The sequence below is a fragment of the Andrena cerasifolii genome, chromosome 8, assembly GCF_050908995.1.
Source record: "Andrena cerasifolii isolate SP2316 chromosome 8, iyAndCera1_principal, whole genome shotgun sequence".
Classification (NCBI taxonomy): domain Eukaryota; kingdom Metazoa; phylum Arthropoda; class Insecta; order Hymenoptera; family Andrenidae; genus Andrena; species Andrena cerasifolii.
This window is the reverse complement of record NC_135125.1, coordinates 4,008,302-4,030,275: the sequence shown is the minus strand read 5'-3', so window position 1 is coordinate 4,030,275 and position 21,974 is coordinate 4,008,302. Positions and strand designations below refer to the sequence as shown.

The 21,974-nt window shown below is 38.2% G+C and overlaps 4 protein-coding genes across 6 annotated transcripts; 1 reads left to right on the top strand and 3 right to left on the bottom strand.

Annotated features, from left to right (window-relative positions):
- The first annotated feature begins 1,504 nt into the window (after nt 1-1,504).
- Nucleotides 1,505-4,934, top strand: Ufd1-like (ubiquitin fusion-degradation 1-like). 3 transcript variants are annotated; one of them, XM_076818303.1, is made up of 5 exons: nt 1,505-1,637; nt 1,749-1,863; nt 1,947-2,101; nt 2,243-2,791; nt 4,100-4,934. In XM_076818303.1, exons 1-5 carry the CDS (start codon nt 1,635-1,637, stop codon nt 4,166-4,168), a joined length of 891 nt encoding a protein of 296 aa, XP_076674418.1. In that variant the 5' UTR covers nt 1,505-1,634; the 3' UTR covers nt 4,169-4,934. The 3 variants fall into 3 exon arrangements, 2 of the variants coding, with proteins under 2 accessions (XP_076674418.1, XP_076674416.1); XR_013086245.1 differs by lacking the exon at nt 1,505-1,637 and having other exon boundaries at nt 1,644-1,863; nt 4,100-4,220; nt 4,536-4,934; XM_076818301.1 differs by lacking the exon at nt 1,505-1,637 and having other exon boundaries at nt 1,644-1,863.
- On the bottom strand, nt 4,174-13,329 carry Cbp (sarcoplasmic calcium-binding protein). The gene is made up of 6 exons (XM_076818306.1): nt 13,045-13,329; nt 12,056-12,172; nt 6,074-6,241; nt 4,961-5,101; nt 4,789-4,869; nt 4,174-4,708 (listed from the first exon to the last, which is right to left on the bottom strand). The coding sequence occupies exons 1-6, from the start codon at nt 13,180-13,182 to the stop codon at nt 4,562-4,564; spliced, it is 792 nt and encodes a 263-aa protein (XP_076674421.1). The 5' UTR covers nt 13,183-13,329; the 3' UTR covers nt 4,174-4,561.
- A 939-nt stretch (nt 13,330-14,268) lies between these two features.
- Vps29 (vacuolar protein sorting 29) lies at nt 14,269-16,319 on the bottom strand. The gene is made up of 4 exons (XM_076818319.1): nt 16,189-16,319; nt 15,767-15,958; nt 15,460-15,695; nt 14,269-14,604 (listed from the first exon to the last, which is right to left on the bottom strand). Exons 1-4 carry the CDS (start codon nt 16,189-16,191, stop codon nt 14,487-14,489), a joined length of 549 nt encoding a protein of 182 aa, XP_076674434.1. The 5' UTR covers nt 16,192-16,319; the 3' UTR covers nt 14,269-14,486.
- A 697-nt stretch (nt 16,320-17,016) lies between these two features.
- On the bottom strand, nt 17,017-21,065 carry LOC143372129 (uncharacterized). Its single transcript, XM_076818052.1, has 2 exons — nt 20,416-21,065; nt 17,017-20,342 (listed from the first exon to the last, which is right to left on the bottom strand). The coding sequence occupies exons 1-2, from the start codon at nt 20,973-20,975 to the stop codon at nt 17,432-17,434; spliced, it is 3,471 nt and encodes a 1,156-aa protein (XP_076674167.1). The 5' UTR covers nt 20,976-21,065; the 3' UTR covers nt 17,017-17,431.
- Nucleotides 21,066-21,974: the final 909 nt, after the last annotated feature.

Genomic DNA, 21,974 nt, shown 5'->3' with positions numbered 1-21,974 from the left:
ACTTCTGTTGTTTATTTGTTATAGACAAGCTTACAGTGTAAAATCGGTTTAATACTATTGGATATATTAACACTAGTAATTATAAACATAAAATATAATATAAAGACTGAAGAACAATACCGATAAGTCAAACGGACCACTGTGACTAGAGCAGTGTCCGCCATATTGGGCCCTCTAGAGTGTCGCGGGGCCGGCTGGGAATTCTGACTGTTTGAGGGAATTTCAATGTGGTCCGGTGTCCGTGGAAACCAAAAGGGTTCTGCTCGCGAATCGTGCGAAGTTGATTGAGCAAGACAAGTAGTAACGAATAACTTTGAACCAAATAAAGATTATTGAACTTAACTGAATTTGATTATTGAATATTAACCGCAACTATTAAGAAACGAACAAAGATATTTAAAGATTGATCAAAGGTTGGGCTTTATTGTAACACGTCCGTGCTTTTACAACGTCGGTGATGAATTTCGGCAAAGAAACAGGCTTCTTCGTACGTTCGTTCCTCTTTTTAAATTAATTGATTGTTTTCGAGCGATAAGGAAGGAGGCGAAGACAAATTTCAAATGTAATAAACTTCATCCTTAACTCTTTAAAGTTCAAACTTCGCGCTCCAAGAGCTTACGCTAAACGCCGCTAGAGCGAGAATCGCAACAAGAGGGAGAAGATTATTGAGTACTCGCCTTTTTGAGTATTGTCAGATTCACTTTATGAACAAATATGCGTTACTGATATTGATGCATGGTAGCACGACACATTATTAGGGTATTTTATTACATTTTAGTTTATATTTGGTTTATAAAGCGAATTTGACAGCACTCAAAAAGGCGGGTACTCAATAATCTTCTCTCTCCAGAGGACCCACCAGCGGCCATGGCCGTGATGAAAACACCGGTTCCCGTAAGATCACCGAAGTTAAACATCACGGGGCGGCGTACTGGGGAAAGATGGGTGACCATCACCTGTCTCCCGGTGCGTCGCTGCTGCTGGGACCCGAAGGAGAGAGGAGGGAAAAAGGAAAAATGACTATCATTCGTTGGGCAATATAAGCGAAATGTTTGAAACGCCATCCTGTGTGTTAGAAACACAGAGGAAAAAAAAATACAAATACAAATACTCCAGAGGACCCAATATGGCGGATGTGCATACTCACCTCTTTAGTGCTCTGACACCAGCGGCCGTAGCCGTGATGGAAAACACCGGTTCTCGTTAGATCACCGAAGTTAAGCAACACGGGGCGGTGTACTGAGGAAAGATGGGAGACCACCTTTCTCCCGGTGCGCTGCCGCTGCTGGGACCCGAAGGAGAGAGGAGGGAAAAATGAATGACTAATGTTCGTTGGGCAATATAAGCAAAAAATGCTTGAAACGCCATCCTGTGTAGAAACACAGGAAAAACAAAAATACAAATACAAATACAAATAGTGCTCTAACGGAATTCTACGGTATGTTGAACTTTTCTCTACGGGTTTTCAAAAATCTGAGTTGGCAACACTGTGACAACACATCTGTTTCACGCTAGCGCTGCTTTCGCATGCATACGCGGACGTCAAATTTATACTTCCATCGAAATTTGCACGTTTCTAAAATATTCTGTTATCCATTAATCTGTGAAGGAGTGCCGAGGCAAATAACGTAAACATGGTAAAAAACTTCTGAGGGCGAGACGGGACATAACAAAGGGATACGTCCGTTCGACGGGCTTTACATTGAAGTGAGGTTAAGTTGTTTATTAAAATGGCTTTCCGCTTTCAGTTTGGATTTAACATGTTTCCGGAGATTTCACGACGGTTTAACACCCAGTATAGATGCTTCTCTGTATCGATGTTACCGGGCACATATCGGCAAGACGTAGAACGCGGCGGAAAAAGTTAGTATAAATATTTACAAGACCTGGCATCTTTATCCACCGATTAAGCAAGGAATTGCCAGTCACTGTTTACTTGTTTCCAGTAATTATGCCGCCTTCCGCTTTGGAACAGCTCACAAGATTGAATATTGATTACCCAATGGTGTTCAAATTGACCAATAAGAAGACCAATAGGATAACACATTGCGGTGTTTTGGAGTTCGTTGCAGATGAAGGGAAAGTTTATTTACCTTATTGGGTAAATAACAGTTACAAACGTTTCATTACCTCTGTCTAGTGTTACCGATATATTCTAAACAATTACTCTCACTTCTGGTCGATATATATAATCACATTTTGTAGACTCACTCCATATATATTTGTCGTAATATGATTACAGATGATGCATAATCTTTTATTGGAAGAAGCAGAATTATTAAACGTTGAAAGCGTTCATTTACCCATCGCAAGATTTTCACGCTTCCAACCGCAGTCGCAAGATTTCCTAGATATTACAAATCCTAAAGCTGTCTTAGAAAACGGGTTAAGAAATTTTGCCTGTCTGACGACAGGTGATGTCATAGCCATTAAATACAATCAGAGGATATACGAAATGTGTGTTTTGGAAACAAGGCCTGGTCCAGCAGTTACTATTATAGAATGCGACATGAATGTTGAATTCGCACCACCGGTGGGATACGTAGAACCAGAAAAGCAAATTAGAAAAGATGATAATGTAGTGGACCCTGCAGACCTAATGCCAGCCCGAGTGGGTTTTGTGGCGTTCAAAGGCCAGGGGAACAGATTAGATGGTAAAAAACGTAAAGACTTTGCTCAATCAGAAATAGCCAACAGTAAACCAACATATATTAGAGGAATACCAGATTATGATTATAAAATAGGAACTCTTACATTTTTACGCAATATTAAACCTGCTAACAACAAGGAGGTAAGCTACTACTACCCAGAAGCAGTGGCGGATTTAACAGGGCGGCTGATGAGCAGTTGCCGCCTGGACCCCTGCCCAAAAGGCCCACCAGGGGCCTTATAATTTTTAATAAACTACCTCTTCATTTTCCCGAAAAAATGGGCCTCTCAGAACATTTGCCACCTGGGTCTTTTTTTCTTAAATCCGCCACTGCTCAGAAGGGAATAAATCGAACCCACACACGCCGAATAGTGAAAAATATTTCACATGTATTTTTTGTTATCGGCAATCGTCCATGTTGAAGCAGTGAAAACAGCCCCTAAAGTTGGGGGGGGGGCGAAAACATATTTTCTGAAATTTTCTAAAAACTCAGCAGGGGGCTGCCTTCATCTTTGAAACATGCACTTTAAAAAAAATTTGTTCTACGTCTAATTTTATTCTCGAGATATTCCAGAAAATATGTTTCCGAGACCCAACTCGATAGGGGAAATATTGGGATCTGACATGGGGGCGGGGCCTAACTAAGATGGCGCCGATATGGGTACAAGATACGTGTGTTGTATATGCGATAATGTAGTTTTTTGCGAAAATGTTCCTTTCTATGCAAAGTATATGTGATTGGGCAGGTTCATATCCTGCCCAGCGGAACTTTATGCAACGGCACGAGAACGGACACGGATTGATGTGTACCCAACAAGCGCTGCTACTTTCGCCACCAGATGTCATGGTGACGGATGTCAGATCCCAATACGGAATTATGGGTACACGAGTCTCGGGCCAGAATCCCGAAAGTTTACTCACACAAATATATTTGGGTACCTGTTATTTAGGGACCCGATTTGCGATTCGGGATCCGACGCTCGATTCAGAACACAATTCTTCCGTCTGATAACAATTATGTTTCCTTCACACAAATTTAAAATAAAATAATATTGTTCCATGCGTTATATTGTATAATATTTTCCTTGCTTAAAAATTCTTACATCTGATCACAAAAGTTTAAATACAAGACTAGATGAAAAAAATTATGTTCCGAATCGAGCGTCGGATCCCGAAATAACGGGTACCCGAATATGTTTATGTGTCGGCAAACTTTCGGGGTTCCGATCTGAACCCGAAAAAAATCCCGACCCGAGACCGAAACATCGGGTACCCGCACACCCCTAATTGCCGATAACAAAAAATACGTGTCAAATAATTTTCACTATTCTGCGAATCTGCAGTCTCATCAAAATTGGCGTGTGCGGGTTCGATATGTTCCCTTGTCAGAATGTGAATTGTTTTATCACAAAGCAATGTGTTTCACGTGAAAATACGATATTATTGCAGATAAAAGACCCAGATCAATTCAAAGCCTTCACTGGAGAAGGTTCCTCTCTTAGGAAATCAAGAAAGTGATTAAATAATTGTCAGTCTATTTATTTTCTTATAATTACATACATTTGTAAAAGTGAGTATTTATATTTGTTATTAAACTGTTGTACTTTTTAATACAAAAGTGTCATAGGAGTTTCTAAACCATTAGGATACTTTGAAACACTTTCATTTCAAAAGTCTTCTCTTATTTTCTTCATTGTACGTAAAATAATAGCAATGTGTTTTTTTTCGTTGTTAAGTCCGTAAATAAACCAAAAATTGATATGGTCTATTTAACGTTGCTTAACAGTACAAAAACTTAAGTTACTAAGTTAACTATTTTACAAATAATATTCAAAATTGATGTCATTGTAAACACAGTTAACATACAATATCTTAATATCACAAGTTACAGGATAAAATATAACGGCAGGTTTAATCTATTAATGGGCCCCAAAAATGTTTGCTGGGTCTTGATGAATCCTCTGTCAAGAAAAAGTCACGACCCAATGTTATGAATTCTTTAAAACTGATCTTACCATCATCGTTAGTATCTATATGGCTGAATGAAACAACCGCATGCTGTAATAAATATTGTAATTTAATTAGTTATTTTAATGAAATTTTATCTCTAATGTCTGGATAAGGAGCATGTTACTTACGTCATGTGTAAGGCCCAAACATTGAAAGAACAGCTTAAATTCTTGTACAGAAATTTCCCCACTCTGATCTTTATCCACTGCCTGTAAGTATAGATTTAACATTAATTTAGAATAAAAATGTATCTTTTAATAAATGTTACTTTATATAAACGTATACGTTTTTAATACTTACTTTGAATAAATACGGCAAGAAATGATGGCACTTCTTTTTTAATGTTGGATCATTGAGAACATGATGCATTTCTTCTAGGTATTTTTCAACGCAAACAAGATTGTATGGACTAATTTCTCCCCACTGTTCCTCCCACATTTCCTGCATGAATAAATACACACGTATAAAGCATTTACATGAAATTTTGCATATAAAATGTTGCAGATCTTTGTCCAAGTCGATTAAAGATAGGGACAAAATTCTATTTTATTGTTTATATTTTAAAATACACTAAAACGCTTCCTACGATAATTACTCTTTTTTTCACAGAATAATGTATAAATGATTTAAATCTTAAAAGTTCGTTTAAAAACAAATACTAATTATATACGCTGAATATTTTTTATACTAAACATAGATAAAATACAAAATAAAATTGAAATAGTGATAAGTGAGAATTTCTTATATTCATGCATTAATATGTATTTTTTCACGTATTAATATATATAAAAGTAATATTATCAATGCATGCCATGGATTTTATTTTAAAAAAATTTCGTGAAATGATTTCTATCTCGCAATGTATCGATACTACTGTATTCCTCACATTAAGAGACATTATTTATTACATTTCTTTAACTATATAAAATATGAAGAAATAAAGTGGTTTTTAGAATGCGTCTTTTTTCATTTTTAGTCTATACTGTTGGAAAGGCATTTAAATTAGAATTTTGTTTTTCAAAGTTACTAGTTACCTACTCATTGAACGGATATTTTACAGATGCATCAACATGCCCCGCAGTGGGGTAAATTGCTACATTCTACCTTCGTCCAAATAACATTTTTTCATTCAATTTTTATGTATTTTCTCAAATTTTAATTTACAATATATTAAAGAAGAAGGACCAGAGTATATTTTAGCATATTTCTTATTAAGTAATTAATTCAAACAAAAATGAGAAAAAATAATTGAAAACTGAAAAACCTATCAACTAGCCCCAGTCTCCCCTACTACACATTCCGTGTAAATCACTCTGATAATTCTTAAAATATTCAAATACTGTTGCCACTATCTTCAATAGATGGCACATTTGATTATTTCTCGTGCTGCGCAAAATGTGTGCAAGTACTTACATTTAATACATCTTTAAATTCAACTTTAGCTTCTGCAGATAGATGCCCTAAATCGGAGAATCGCTCCCCGAGTAACATGAAGTCCTCGTAGCTAATGACCCCGTCTTTATTAACATCTAAATGGCTATGCAAAGTTCGCATTTTCCTCCTCCAGAAATGTGATTCCCCCTAAAAAGAAAATCAAACATGGTTTTTTAATTTATTTGTATTAAGAAAAAACGATCTTATCGAAATGCTTATTCTTGCTTATAGTGTTATTGGCACAAAGACATCTCGTCTCTGCGAAATCATTCGGCGTTAAAGATTCGATAAACGAAGCTGTGGTTTGATTGCTTCGAATAAAACGGAGCACGCCACGTTTCGCCTTGAGAAAGCGGTCGTAATTGCCTGGACGCGTCAAGCAGGTTTTGTGCACTTGAATATTTCGTTGTACACGTACTTTTTTACCATTTTTAAAAAATCAGCAAAATCAGTCTTTTTTAATGATTATCTTTAATATTTAGAAACAACCATTTCTGACGAACTGACTTTAATATTTTAAACACGTTTAATAAACTGTCCTTCCTTACAGTATTTAGTAAATATTAGAAATATTTGTTACAATGAGAATTTGTTGCAATTATTAAAAGAATTATAATGAAAACAAAAATTCCAAAGATAGAAAAAATTACGCCGTGCAAAACCTTTGAGTACTTCGTTTGAAAATGCTTGTTATCTACTATTACGACATCAGCTTCCTCAATTCGATGTGTAATGTGATCTGTAAGCAGTAAGTAGGCTTTTATTGCCGCAAACAAAATATACAATTGATTCAAACGCTTTACGTGTCCAGTTTACTTTCATTTTAGATTCATTGAACAAAAGATTGTTAAAATTAGCAGCTCCATTTTGATTAAGATAAGTCAGACGAAGAAATAGGAAATGTTTCTCGATACGAATGTAGGTGAAGGACGATAAACACAGCCACGTGCTCGAAACTATTACCTGGCAGCTGTGCAATGACTAATACCGAAATTTATTCATGTAAACCTACTCGGATATACATACATATATTCATATATTCCGGCCATTGCGCCACCACGTTCGATAAAATTTATTTAACAATTTTTTTATAAACAGATTATTTCCTCTAATGAAAAAATTCAGAATTTTTTAATTTCTAGGTTCGGGATATTCCCTTGTTAGTACCATAAGCACATAACTACCGGTTTTCATTAGAGGAAATAATCTGTTTATAAATAGAGAATTTCCTTCTGATTACAACGCAAATTTGCTGCCCAAATTCGCCCTAAGGGGGTGGAATTGACCCCTGAAAATCCGGTTATTTTCCGATTTTGTGTTATAACTCGTGAGCTGTAAAATAATTTTTTTTACCAAATGATAGATCTAATTAAAGTAACTTTTGTTTTGAAACTTTTTTTCTATCCCTTATAATTTGCAAGTTATAATATAAAATCGGAAAAGAGCCGAATTTTCGGGGGTTAATTTCATCCCCTCCGGGTGAATTTTGGCAGCAAACAAAAATTCCGTTGTAATCAGGAGGAAATCCCTTACACATTCAGAAGGTTTCAGAATTTTTTGAATTTCCGGGTTCGGGATGTTCCCTTGTAAGACTTATCTTATCGCGGCGATTAACAATGCATTATGTCACCCATTCGTTACACTCCCGCTTATCTGATAAATTGAAACGTTCCGAGGATGTATACCAAACATTTTCCGTATTATGAAACTTTGAGTGGCGCAAGGCTTGGCGAAATACCGTTTCAAAGCAGTCAGACTTTTCGGAACGGTTCCTTTTGTCGGAAGAGTTTTGTCTGGTTCGCCCAGTGCTTTGAATACACAATGAGAATTTAAACTTCTATACATATACACTCTATTAAATTTTCGTGAGGGTACTGTCAATGGATCAGCGAGACCTTTTCGATGAAAATATGTCTATGTACAACCTGATTCGGACTGCTTTTAATTATACATAATTCGAATCACATAATTTATAATTCTGTAGTGCAATCAATGGGGTGTCTTACATTGTCCGAGAGTGGTCGAGTTTGGACTTATTTTCATCGGGAGAACCTTACCAATCCATTGGTGACACTCCCATGAGTATTTAATATTAAATATAAAAATTAAAATCTACATTAGTAAATCGCTCACTGAAGCGGCAAAGTATTTACATAATGCTTCATTATTCATTATACATGGCCAGGATTTTTATCACGGCCTCGAGCCTACCCAGCGCCGAAGACGGTAAACAAGACGTGCGTGTCCTGAAGGATAGACTCCGCGCAGTTTATAAAGCACTAGTGTATGCAAAAAATGATGGGTAAGAGGGAAAACGAGGAATGTCCATTTTTCGTGATTTTGCAAATTACAGGATATTTATTTTGTTGGTGGTAATTGGGACTGCAGAGCGGTCGAATCACAAAGAACTATAAAGTTCAAAGGCCTCCGTAAGATAACGTTAAAGTAGTTTTGGTATACCACTTTGAACTGGAAGAAAACACGGAATGTCCTCACTTTTTGCAAATAAAATATCTGAAGATTAATAAAATGAGTGGCTTTTCTTGTTTTGATAATAATAGAAGTGGATATTTCTTATTTTGTTTCAGTATGCTACCCTGTTCAAACTTGACAAAATATTAAAATAATGTAAAACAATTATTATTTTACTGCTTATTCTTCTCCGATGCCTAATTAAGGTATAAGTTTCGTGTTATGAAGAATACAGATAAATTCGTTGAACCTCGTTTCTTTACTTGTGGACTAAACTATTCAAATTCAATTTTCTCGATAAAGCTATTTTGTGGCATTCCTCGTTTTCTCCCTTTACTCGTCAAGTGACCTCTTGATCACTTGATCTCTGAGCTCGTTTTGTTTTTGAAGAAAACATTTGGGAACACTTGAACAATACTTTCGATGCTCTCCAAAAAATATCGACATGAAAACACGCCAAAGCAATTCACTAATAATGAGTGAAAGTCCTTCAGCGTGAAAACATACCGGCGTCACTCAAAGCGTTAAAGTAGCGCTATTCAACGTAAATTCGAAGCTTGAGGACCTTGCTTTCTCCAGTCTGTCTCCCTTATCATGCACATAAGATTACCGATACCGCATTGTATGCGCATCCCAAACAAATAGAATGTGGCGTGTAAAGTGAGACAAAGCGTGGAAGGGACCCGTCCGTAGAAAGTATGTTGCATGTAACTGCTTTAAAGTATGGTAGATTCGAAGATATTCAAATGACAAAAAGAATACAAGAAATGCATTTCTGTCTTTTATAGAACCTAATAATATGAAAAATTATTTTCTGAGATATATATATGCAGTGTGTTCACGTTATTATTGCCCAGTATTGCCATTGGACGAGGGTGCCTTCGAGAGCACCTGTGGGGTGCGTGGGGATTCCCGTCAATACCCCGACTCACATCGGTTCGCTACCATGCTTTACGCGCCCTCCGCACTAATCTACCCCTAAACAATACTAATACCCGGGACAAATTATAAAGTGGAATGCGTTGCGTCGGAATAAGTCAAAAGTAGTTTTTCGCAAATATCTCGGAAACAAAAGTCGAGCGGCGGTAACATGTATAGGAAAAAGTTGTTCAGAATCGTGTCCTCGACAACATATTTCAAGGTCGTCAAAATCGGTGAGGAAACAGCTGTTCTACATAATTACCAAAATTTGTAATAAATTTCGAATTACGTCGATGTATGTTAAATATTTTTAATAGAACTGGCACCGCATCTCAGAAAGCACACGGACGTCTGAGAGACGTCGATCTTAAGGCTGCTGTTCCAATGGGCGGCTGGCGACTGCGCTACTAGTGTAAGGGAGAAGTATGTATCTGTTTCTCCCTTGCACTAGTAGCGCAGTCGCCAGCCGCAGTCGCCAGCCATCTATTGCAGGGGTGTCGAACTAGCGGCTCGCGAGCCGCAGTGGCTCTTTCTCCTCTTCGCCTGCTCCGCAGAGCCGTAGGAGAACGGCCCCCTCCACACCTACTTCACTGTGATGAATTTCTCCTCCGGGTGCCGCACTCTCTCCCTGCCGGGTCTCGTGCAACGCCTGTAGAAAAATAAGTGGGGGAAACGGCTGACCTGGGGCCCGACTCCTGCGGCTCTTGGAGTGGGGAAGTTCTATTGGAACAGCAGCCTTTAGGGCCTATGCACACGGCAACTTTGCAGCGATACAGTCGCCATACACTCGCAGAGGCCGCGATGCTAGCGCGATGCAGCAGCGAAACAAATGTGACGCAGTGTTCGGAACGATGGAGCTGCAGTGATGGAGGGGGAAACACCTACAGGAGCTGTGGTAATGTGTGCGTGACTGACGCAGGCGCAGTTCGTGCACACATTACCACCGCTCCTGTAGATGTTTCCCCCTCCATCGGTGCAGCCGAATCCCTCCGAACTCTGCCGAACACTGAGTGAACGCTTAGTCGAGCGTTTGCATCGATACAATCACTGACAATTGTTTCAGTTGCCCTTCTGCAGCGATGATGCAGTCGCGCGTGCATAGGCCCTTAGACTTTCAAACGTCGCAAGGACGCCTGATAAACTCCTAAAGACGTCCATAAAATGCCGCGACCCCACTGCGTTGGCATTCGCCAATTGGCACTGATTGGTACTGCCGAACAATTTAAGCGATTGGCTTCGCCAATATTTGTGGTACGTCCCCCATTTCATCGGCACCGTAGTGAACATCTACCTCGTCAGTGCGACAAAAAGTTCGGTGGCGAGGTAGATAATTGCTTCAGCATTTAGCATTTATATGTAATAATTGCAAAAAGAAAGAAAGCAATTAAAAGACGAAGATATTGGGTGCGTCCCAGTTCGCGCAGCAAATACATCTCCGGTGCAAGTGATTTTATGAAAGATTTAATTTTGGCGATGTCAACGTACTTAATCTCGAGTATAGATGCAACGGCAGATTCAGATTTTTTTTTTAGAATATCAAGCACTGAATTTGCGCATTATTCCCATCTTTATATTTTTTATTTTGACAATTCCATCGGTTAGGACGATCGCGGTACGTTTCTACCACCTTTAAAACTTTCTCCTTTACTATCCGTCATTCTTACGTGCGCTAATCGCATTCAACGGTTTAACGGTAATTAAAATCGGACTATGTTGTCGAACACGCATCAACACTGCTGGTTTCGGCACGGTTTCTTTTGATTATTACCGACATCAGTCGGTAAATCGATCGGCATGCAGTCCTGCTTTTCAAGCCATGCGGCCCAAGCCGACGCACAGTGGTACATAATAACATTTTTTTGTTCAAATCACCCTACAGGTCGTAATTTTTCAGAGAACTTGACGATTTTTTGTTTAAATTCTTCGCAATTAAATTTTATATCGGTCTGTAATCAGCGTCCACGAAAATCTAGACGCACTATGTTTCTTCCGAATAAGCCCACTTTCTCAAATTTTGCTTCAACATATTGCATTCACCACCTAATATTTGAAAATCTGACTTTAAATTCGGAACAGGCGGCCAAAAAGCCCACAGATACTGATCTTCAAAAAGTGCTGTATAATACGCTAAATATAAAAAAATCAGCAACGAAATTCAAAATTTCGGCCGGACAGATCGATAGAGGATTTAATTGCGACGAATTTAAAAAAAAAATCGTCAAGCTTTCTAAAAAATTGCGACCTGTAGGGTGATTTGAACAAAAAATGTCATTATGTGCCACTGTGAGACGCACAAGTCTACACTTCTTTGGCACTACCGAGCGGCTTTGTCAATTACTTAGACAATCCTCTTACGTAGGAGATAGTAAATCTCTCCGTCCCGCTTACTTTCGTGTCATTCGTAGGTAAGCAAAAACATTGGGCAATAATAGCATGCACATATATACACTGTAGAGTTAAATACATAATATCTGCAAATTCGAAACAAAACTATCGCGAGATTAACTATCACAAAGAAAGTCCGAAATATAACGGGTAAGAAGAATACAACTCCTAAAAACGTCTTACTCTTTCTTGTTCGTTGTCTGAATCGTCATCGCTTTCTTCTCGTTCATTTGCGGACGTTGAGATTCCAGTGTGGTGCACGTTTCTCTTGCTGTACATTCGCCGTGCGATTTCGGGGTACTGTAGACAAAGCAGGCGTTTTATATGTAGGACGAATAAAGAACTATTAGTAACAATTACATTTAATCGTCACATCACGCTGGTACAGTGGTCGTTGTTATTCTAAATGTAATATCGTAGAGAATACGTTCTATGTCAGGTCATGTCGGTTCAACGAACTCCGGCATAACGTGTTTTATGTACGAATGTACAGTACGCAGTGGATTCAGTGTTACAAGAAAGATAATACAAGGTCTAAATGTAATATGTTTATGTGAATAATCCTGCAAGTACGTGCAAGGATTCTTTCAGGTTAGGCACGATGTTTCGGAAGGGTCTTGAAACTTTCAAGGTTAAAGTGTCTGGCAGGTATAAGCAGCTTAAAACAAGCACGGAAAAAAGTGTAATAAAGAACGGCAATGTATAACGGAAACTCTCTAATTATGTACGGTATCGAATTACAGATTTTTTTATATATAAGTTATTCATAAACCTACTGTGCATAACGAACAAAATCTTATAGTAAGTTGGCTTGAATTTTGTATATTAAAGTGCATCAAATATTAGTTTTTCAAGTTATGCATTTACAATGTTGTATGTACAACATTTTATGATATCACCCTTGAAACCTAGTTTTGCAGTGGTGTTTATATAAAGTGCCGAGAAACATTTTCGGAGACTTAAGAAACCCTTGTACAAAGAAATACTGTAACAGATTCGTGTTATTTATCTGTAGGTGAAGAGTTCAAAGATATGCACCACGCTATTCAAACTATGAAATTATGATGTCCATAATAGTGTAGATCTGAATTATATTTTCTTAACGATATTAATCAGTTTAAACATCTCTACGTACTATTTTCATTATTTGCGATAGAAACAGTAAAACTTACCCAAAACTTTTGATTCGAATGATCGTTGTTTCTCCCCACTTGCATTGCTCCGCCACACAAAACTGGAGCAGTCCTCTTTTCAAAGAATCCATTTGAAGTCACAAATCGTAGACTCGTTCGTAACAATGTCGTCGCCATTTTTATTTCAACTACAAAACTATTTTCTTTAACAAAATTGCAGCAGAAGTAATAGAACTTGCACAGACTTTACAACCACTCAAAATGGTTTGAGCCTGAACACTAAAGGGGAGAAGAATACTGGGCCCTTTTTGATGGGTCGGTTAACACCCCCCACTTTGCTCGCCACGCATGCGCAAGAATACCCCGTCCCCCTTTTCTTCTTGCTTTCCCATGACTACGAGCGTCTGTACACGTCCCCTTATTTCTGTAGATAAAAAACCATAGACGTACATATAGAGAGATAAAAGAATACCAGGAAATATGAGGACAGATACAAATAAGCCACAAAGCTGTAATTTAAATTTCGGATATATTGATACAAATATCTGCAAGTCTCCTCCCCTCCCTTACTCATATATTCACGTTAATAAAAATCCTTCGTTCGTATAAAATAAATTAAAAAGCACTGAAAGAAATAGGTTTATAATTAGCAATATAATGTTTGTGTAGTGCATTAGAATGTTTTCTGTATCCAACAAATTTCCATTATTCGTGTATCCGACTGTTTGTATATTAACAGTTATTCTTTACGTATACGTATATCGACTTGCAGATTCTCAATATTCTTGTTGGGAAAATTTTAAAAAATTCGTATATTCGAGAAAATAACACTGTACTAAAGTTTCATTCTTATTACAACACTTCTTATCAGTAAAATACTGGCCTTCTTTATTTACTACGCCTATATCCAGACTTATCAATTTCACCGTGACGTAAAACGATTTAATGTCTGCTTGATTTGAATTAAGAGTAAATAAACTTGTAGAAGGTTGGGGATTCGTTGGAAACGTAAACGCGATACAAAGAAATTTTGACGAACTGTTGAAATAGGTCACTTAAGTGCGCCATTCGAACGTACGCAAATGCGGGTACATACGTGACTAGAGGCATGGTTCGATCTACTCGACTGGAAAAAAAAACATAAAATGCCCGTATAAATTACGTACACGTACGCGAAGCAATGAATAACGTACGACAAACAAATGTCTCCCGTGGATGGTATAATAAAAAGGTGTGCAGATGAGCCATATTATAAATAAAGAATGAAATAAATAACATTTATTATATTTGGCGTTCATATTTTATTTACAATATAATACTATAGAATTAAAATTTTCATGTAAGAGCTTAAATGCTAACTCAGTTGCACCCGAGACTTGATACAAATAATATGTAAATTAGTATTAAATTCCATGTATATTGTATACACATATTAAGTCATTCCGTATATGCATACGATATCCTTGAACTTTATACATATTTTAACTCTTTTTGTATTCAATTCGTTCAACTTTCACTTCGTCACCAACAAGTTGATAGACATACGTTACAACTGTTGAACTTTGAATGTCCATAAGGACAAACGATGGAATGACTGATCTGTAAAGTATAAATATTTATTTTAAACCGTTTTTTATTACATAGTTAAGAATATTTAATAAATATAATGTATTACGTAAATATTCAACAAACAGATTTTAAATATTGTTAAGGGAGTATTCTAGTCTAGAATTCCATTTATTAATTTTTAGAAATTTTTCCCAAGGGAACCGTAAGATTTTTTGTATAAGTTTCTTGCACACACATTTATTGATATTTAACGTATATGAATTATTTTTTTTAAGTAAAACCAATCAAAATTACATGAGTTGCATTTGGCTTTATGGAGTCTAGTTAAAAAAAAATGTCTCACTCGCGTACACGATTCCGGTCATTCCGCTAATGTGAAGTAAAAAACTGAAGAAGCATCTTAAACAGTATGAATGTGGCTATAGCATGAACCAAAATAAAACAAGAATCCTGATTATTAAAAAAATGGCGGCACTTTGAATCTGGGAGTATTGACTTATACAATTTTTCCATATTCAGCATGCTAAAAAAGTAAGAAAAACTCAACAGAATCTACAAGTTTTGGTTCATGTGATAAGCGCACAAGTGCTGAAGACTCCCTCAAAATTTTAACTCGATCAGTGAACTAGAACATTAAATATCGTGTACGCCTTTTCAAGAAATGAGGTTTTCAGAAAAACACGTTTAGGTTTACTGACTGCACGTCGCAACTGTGAGTTGTGTTCTTCAAGCATCTATAACTAAGTTAATTTTACGAATTCAAAGCAATCCTTTCGCAGACATGTTTTCGAACACTCTAAGAAAATGCAAAAAGAAAATGGTGTTTTTTGAAAATTCTAGACTAAAATGCCCCGTTAATATAAATAATCCGAAAAGAAAGCTTACGTATCAAGAGGATTATATGCTCCCGTTGCCGAACCAGGATTGATATAAAATTTGTTTTCATGTTCGTAAGCTTCAAATTTATGCGTGTGACCCGATATCAAAATATCAACATCCAACTGTCTTTGAATTAAAGCTAGTGATTCCGGATCTCCCCAAGGCACAACTTGATGCCCGTGCGATAATCCTATTTTAAACTGCCCGACGGTAACAACTTTTTGCTCCGGATAGTTTAAATTCTGCAGGGAGAATTAAAAACATGAAGCGCCTTCGATTAGCGAGAAATTTGATGAAATTATATAATATATACCTCATCGAAGTCTCCTCGAACAACGTGCACATCGCTAGCTAATGTTTTCAAATAGTCGTACGATTCTTTCGTGCAAAGATTGCCCGTGCATAAAATATGCTGTATTCGACCAGGCACCAATAACTTTTTAAATTTACTTGGAAGACTACTACATCTGTGTGGAATGTGCAAATCTCCCAATACTAAAACAAGCTATAAATAGGGTATTAATAAAAAAAATAAGTTTGTCCTGTTGGTAAATGTAAGACAAATGCCGGAGATAATTAACGAATACATAGAAGTACATGTTCTAATGGTACATGGTTACAAGGAATTGATTTATCATTATGAAACAACATTGGTCCTTTTCGAGGTTAGGTTAAGAAAAAATGTGTTCGTAATTATAGCGATTTAATTTGTACTGCGCTCTATCGATTGCTCACCATGATTTATTTAATAATATCTTTGTGAATGTTGTATATTTTTAAGCGCTAATATTGAACTGATTGCATTTGTTAGCAGCACAACACAAAAGTTGTAGAAACGTCAAACGCGGTACTTGACGGTACTCACTAGTGATCCTCTAGGCCATGGACCTAAAGGACGGTGCATAAACAGGGTTGCCAACAGTGGAGGATGGTTTTCTACTAAGGCCTTGAAGAAAATCTAGTATTCTCCCTGTCATTTAAGAAGGAACCTGCCGACCGACGAGTTTAGACCGGTTCTGTGCAGGTTGACGCTCATTGGTGCCGGGAGAAGTCACTATTGGCTGTACCCCCACCAACGCTTTTTCGGAGCCAATGAGCTCATTCTACATGCGCGAAACGGGTTCCTTCCTAAATCACAAGGAGAATAGAATTCTACTAACTTTTTGTGCGTGCGTATGTGTGGGGCCGGGGGGGGGGGGGGGTTCGTAGTTGGCATTAACACAAAAAATCGATTAATATTTTATGGCGAATTCGAGTTTTTTTTGTATGGCTTCTTTAAGTATAAAGGCACCGTAATCGGGACACGTACCCTAGTTGGCTTGGCTTGGCACTGGTGTCATTTCGTTTCTCAAGGCGTTCGTTGGTTTGACTTCGCGGCGCCATCGCGCGCATGCGTGGCGTTCCTTCTCCGCTAAATAGCTTGACCCGTATGTTGTTTCCACCCCACACTGGAATTGTGAACTGGGTCAACGGAACAATGGCGACCTGAGCGGGCCCAGGATTCACAATTTTAGCGGTGCGAGGTGGTGAAAGGGTGAATTAAAATAGGCGTTGAATTTGTATTTGAATTTGAATTTATTGAAAGACATATCCTAGGCTCACAATTACGAGCCCACGAACTCAGGTACATTTTCAAATTCAAAGTACACTTACTTTACGTAATACAAAGTTTATTACGTTAAAAAAGTTATAAAAGTTAAATACACTTTGCAGATAATACAGATTTTATTTGAATATAGATAGATCATACTCTATTGGTAACAACAACGTTATTATACGTTGAGCATAACGAGGCAATCCCTAACAATGGTTCTCATGTTGGCGATCTACTTAAATCAAAATAAAATATCTTCTTTCACAATATTAAAATAAAAACGTTTAAAACAATAAAAGCTATGACTGTCTTCGCCAGTTTGAACATTTCTTCTTAAGTTAAGCATATGCTATTTTAGGTATGCTTAAAGTAATTATCACATTATTAGGACTTAATAAGCTCGCCAGCGTCCGTTAAAGCTCTTAAATCGTCATTCTTCAAATAACTAAGTATTATTCCAGTACAGTCACGTGGTAACCCACGGAAATCGTTAAAAAGATCGAAAATTTTATTCCCTTGTTCCAGAAACATTCTTCTTTTTTCCCCTTTTCTAAAATTACTATTTATCAAACTAGCATATATAGGAAATTTTCCTTTATAATCGCCTGATCCACTGGCCTTTACTATACTTTCATTTCGTGCATACAGTGCTAATCGATCTACATCTTTTGTCAAGATATCATAAAACGTAATATTAGCATTAACAACCTTCTCGCTCTTCATGCTTGCTATTTCTTTCTCGCATGCACTTTGAAACTTATTTCTAGACAACCTTTTTTCCTTACGTTCCATCCTAGTAATCCTGCTGTCTATTTCATAATAGTCATCTTCAGAATCACTCTGCTCGTCGTCATCATCATCGCTACAAATTGATAGTATATCCTCGTGTCCTTCATATAAATTTGCCGCTCTCAACTTAACCACGTGGCATTTAAGGATCTCAGCAATGTTTTCATAAGTAATGATTTCATATTCACGTTCACGTTCATGTTCATAATCATAATCATAATTATAATCGTAATCATAATCGTAATCATAATCATTACTGCGCATTGAGTCGATACTATTCATAGCATAACAAAGCGCCGTGTAATGGTCTTTACTCTTAATAGTAATATCAGAACCATGTTCTAGGAGAAGTGTAACAATCTCTTCATGACCTCTCTTGGAAGCACAGTGAAGCGGTGTTGTACCATATTTATCGGTAGAATCAACGCTGGCATCGAATTTTAAGAGGAGTTCGACAATTTCTACATGACCATTTAGAGCAGCTTTGTGGAGTGGTGTTAATGTGTCGCGATTAAGCGTAGGATCAACATTCGCACCAAAGTCTAGAAGAAGCTGGGCAATCTTTTGATAACCAGATTCAGCAGCAAGGTGGAGTGGTGTTATTAAGTCACGGTTCATCGTAGCATTAACATCGGCACCGCGTTTCAGCAATAGTTCTACAATCTCTCCATGGCCTTTTTGAGTTGCAAAAAGAAGAGCAGTCGTTCCATTACAGTCCTTAACATCTATATTAGCTCCATTCTTCAAAAGCATTTTGGTAATTACTTTGTTACCGCGTTTGGCAGAAAGATGGAGCGGTGTCATGTCACCTTCATACGTGGAAGTAACATCTGCGTTATATTCTAAAAGAGCCTCAACGACTTTCACGTATCCTCTGTCAATAGCAGCATGAAGCACCGTCATAAAATTTTCAACTGTAGTGTCTGCATTAGTTTCCCCATTTATCGTCACCGAATTTTTAACTCTAGTGTTCGCATTAGCTCCCCTACTTAAAAGCAATTTGGCTACTTCTCCCTTAGCATTAGGATCTGCGCTAGAAAATTCAAGATGCGTTTGTTCGTCGTCGGAAACAACAAAATGTATTGGCATTTTTCCAGATTTATCAGTAGCGTTAACATCTGCGCCATGTTGTAGAAGAAGTTTAACGATCTCGCTGCGATTCTCCTTAACAGCAATATTCAGCAGTTCAGGATTATCTTTTACATTAGCGTTATTAGTCAAAAGTAATTCAGTCAATTTTAAATCGGCATTCTCAGTGGCATAAAATATTGGTGTCTTTCCAATCTTATCTGGTGCATTTACATCAGCTCCGTAGCTTATCAATAATTTCGCTACTTCCTCGTGTCCGTTCTTGACAGCAGCTTGTATACAATTATTTGCGCCATCAGGGTCGACAGTAAAACCATATTCAAGCAGGTCCTCAATGATCTTCCTATACCCTATTCCACAGCCCTGCACTGCAACGTTAAGAACGCTGCTATTGCATTTGTTATTCACATCAGGAGAATGCTTTAAAATCTGCTCGACAAGTGTTGGACATCCTTTTTCAACAGCAAGTAGTAGTATAGTTTTATCAGTCTTATCTTTAGCATCCGCGTGAGCTCCGCGTTCTAAAAGTAACGTAACAACTTTTTCATCTCCGTTCTCAATAGCAAAGTACAGTGGTGTATGACCGTTCCGAGATGTAGAATGAACATCAGCTCCATGATCCAAAAGATGCTCAACAATATTTGAATACCCTTGCCGCGTTGCAATGTGAAGAGGAGTTATATCATCATTTCCTTTCGCATTTACATTAGCCCCCTTGCTTAGAAGCAATTTGGTAATTTCTTCGCAGCCTTCTTCGGCGGCAAAGTGCAACGATGTGTAACCCGCCCGAACCGTAGAGGTATATGCAGAATTAACACAAGCTCCGTGTTTTAAAAGGTACTCAACAGTGTTCAAATACCCATGCTGCGTCGCAAGATGAAGCGAAGTGGTACCACGCTTTCCTCTAGCGTTAACATCAGCACCTCGACTTAAAAGCAACTTAATAATATCTTCGCCACCTTTCTCAGCAGCGACGTGCAATGGTGTATAACCATCCCGAATTATAGAGGTATACATAGACTGGACATAGGCTCCATGTTTCAAAAGGAATTCAGCAATCTGAAAGTGCCCTCTTTCCGACGCGATATGAAGACAAGTTATACCGTTCGTTCCTCTCGCATTTACATTAGCGCCTTTAAGTAAAAGGAACTTGACGATAGCCATGCTGCCTAGTTCGACAGCAATATGCAACGATGTATATCCTTCCCGAGTCGCGCAAGTATACACAGAATTAACTTGAGCTCCATATTTTAAAAGATGCTGAATGATGTGTAAATACTCCTTCTCTGTTGCAATGAGAAGAGAAGTGATACCACTTTTCGACTTAGCATCGACATTCGCACCTTTACTTAATAGCAGTTTGGTAATCTCTTCGTTACCATGAGCAACAGCGATGTGCAATGGTGTACTGCCATCCCTAAACATAGAAGCACATGTAGAATTAAGGTAAGCTTTGTATTTTACAAAGATGCTGAATCATTCGTAAGTACCCTGTGTCCACTGCAATACGACGAGAAGTTGTAGGATTGTTTCCTCTACCATCGACATTGGCTCCTCTACTTAGAAGAAGGGTTGTTATTTGTTTGCTTCTCTTTTTAATAGCAAGGTGCAGGGGAGTTATGCCACTTTTGTCGGTAGCGTCAACATTCGCTCCCTTTAAGAGCTTGCAAATGATTTCTGTGTTCAGAGTTTCGACCGCGTTGTGAAGCGGAGTTCTACCATGCGTGTTTTTAGCGTTAATGTTAGCACCAGTATCTAGAAGCATCTGGACTAATTCTATGTCGCCAGTTAGAACGGCGAAATGAAGTGGGCTATTACTAGGATTTTTGTGGCTGCTGTTAACTTTGGAACCACTTCTTATAAGTAGTTTAGCAACCTCTGTGTGTTTCGTCTCAACAGCAGTGCGAAGTAAAGAATATCCATCTTTCCATTCTGCCGCGTAACATTGACCGCGAGAATTAATTATCTTTCTTACTCTGTCTATTCTTCCTTCACGAACTGCAGCCATGAAAGCGTTACGTTTATATGGCGAATATCGAACACCTTGCATTTTTGCTGATATATTATTTCCGATTTCGTGAAACAAATGGGAACAAATTCAAACTCGTGTTGGGAGACGTACTACGCAATGACTACGACGTTGCCAACATCTTGGCGCGAAATTCTTTCAACCACAGGGGTGCTAACTAATATTTTCTTTGGCCAACTTATTCGAGAGGGGGAACACCTACAGATGAGTTCGTAATATGTGCGTGAGACGTTACGATCGGAGACGAACCGACGCTACGGCCAACCAGCGTCAACAACAGATTTCCTGGCGACGCTACGGCCAACCAGCGTCAACAACAGATTTCCTGGCGACGCTGGTTGGTCGTAGCGTCGGTTCGTCTACCATCGTGGCATACCACGCATTATTACCACCACTCCTGTAGGTGTTCCCCCAAATAAGTGGTCCAAGAAAATGTTGCTTAGCATCTCTTGAGTCAACCTTAGAGCATATATACATGGAGGTCTTATGGCCTATGTCTCCTGTGGATCCTGTTGCCGACCAACATCGTGCGAGAGAGAAAGCATCGTGCGAAGTTAGAGGAATAATCGACCGTAATGCGCATGCACTAATATCGCCAGCGACTACCCGCGGTTGCTACGATTATCGCTGTTTACACTCGTACTTACCTTTTGAAAAACGGTTATATACGAGTTATATTTTTAAATTAAAGAATGCCATGTCGATATTGCGTGTTGTGCGGCAATCGAGATAAATCGGCTTCCTATTATTCGTAAATGATGTAAGCATGCACAATGATCAAACCATACCGCTTGCAGTCAATTTCACGATATCGGCGCATGCGTATTACGGTCGATTATTCCTCGATACCAGCGACCATGGCCGTGATGGAAACACCGGTTCTCGTAAAATCACCGAAGTTAAACATCACGGGGCGGCGTACTGGGAAAAGATGGGTGGCCGGTCACCTGTCTCCCGGTTCGCCGCTGCTGCTGAGACCCGAAGGAGAGAGAAGGGAAAAAGAAAATGACTAATGTTCAT

Coding starts and splice junctions, on each gene's coding strand:
- Vps29 (XM_076818319.1), bottom strand. Junction 15,696..15,766: donor TTCGAGGAGACTTCGATGAG/GTATATATTATA, acceptor TTCTCCCTGCAG/AATTTAAACTATCCGGAGCA. Junction 14,605..15,459: donor GCATATAATCCTCTTGATAC/GTAAGCTTTCTT, acceptor TATACTTTACAG/ATCAGTCATTCCATCGTTTG.
- LOC143372129 (XM_076818052.1), bottom strand. CDS start 20,975: ATGCAAGGTGTTCGATATTCGCCATATAAACGTAACGCTTTCATGGCT. Junction 20,343..20,415: donor CGTATTGCAGTGGACACAGG/GTACTTACGAAT, acceptor TTCTATGTTTAG/GGATGGCAGTACACCATTGC.
- Cbp (XM_076818306.1), bottom strand. CDS start 13,182: ATGGCGACGACATTGTTACGAACGAGTCTACGATTTGTGACTTCAAAT. Junction 5,102..6,073: donor AATTTAAAGATGTATTAAAT/GTAAGTACTTGC, acceptor TTATTCATGCAG/GAAATGTGGGAGGAACAGTG. Junction 4,870..4,960: donor TCTTGCCGTATTTATTCAAA/GTAAGTATTAAA, acceptor CTATACTTACAG/GCAGTGGATAAAGATCAGAG.
- Ufd1-like (XM_076818301.1), top strand. CDS start 1,731: ATGGCTTTCCGCTTTCAGTTTGGATTTAACATGTTTCCGGAGATTTCA. Junction 1,864..1,946: donor CGTAGAACGCGGCGGAAAAA/GTTAGTATAAAT, acceptor ACTTGTTTCCAG/TAATTATGCCGCCTTCCGCT. Junction 2,102..2,242: donor AAGTTTATTTACCTTATTGG/GTAAATAACAGT, acceptor ATATGATTACAG/ATGATGCATAATCTTTTATT.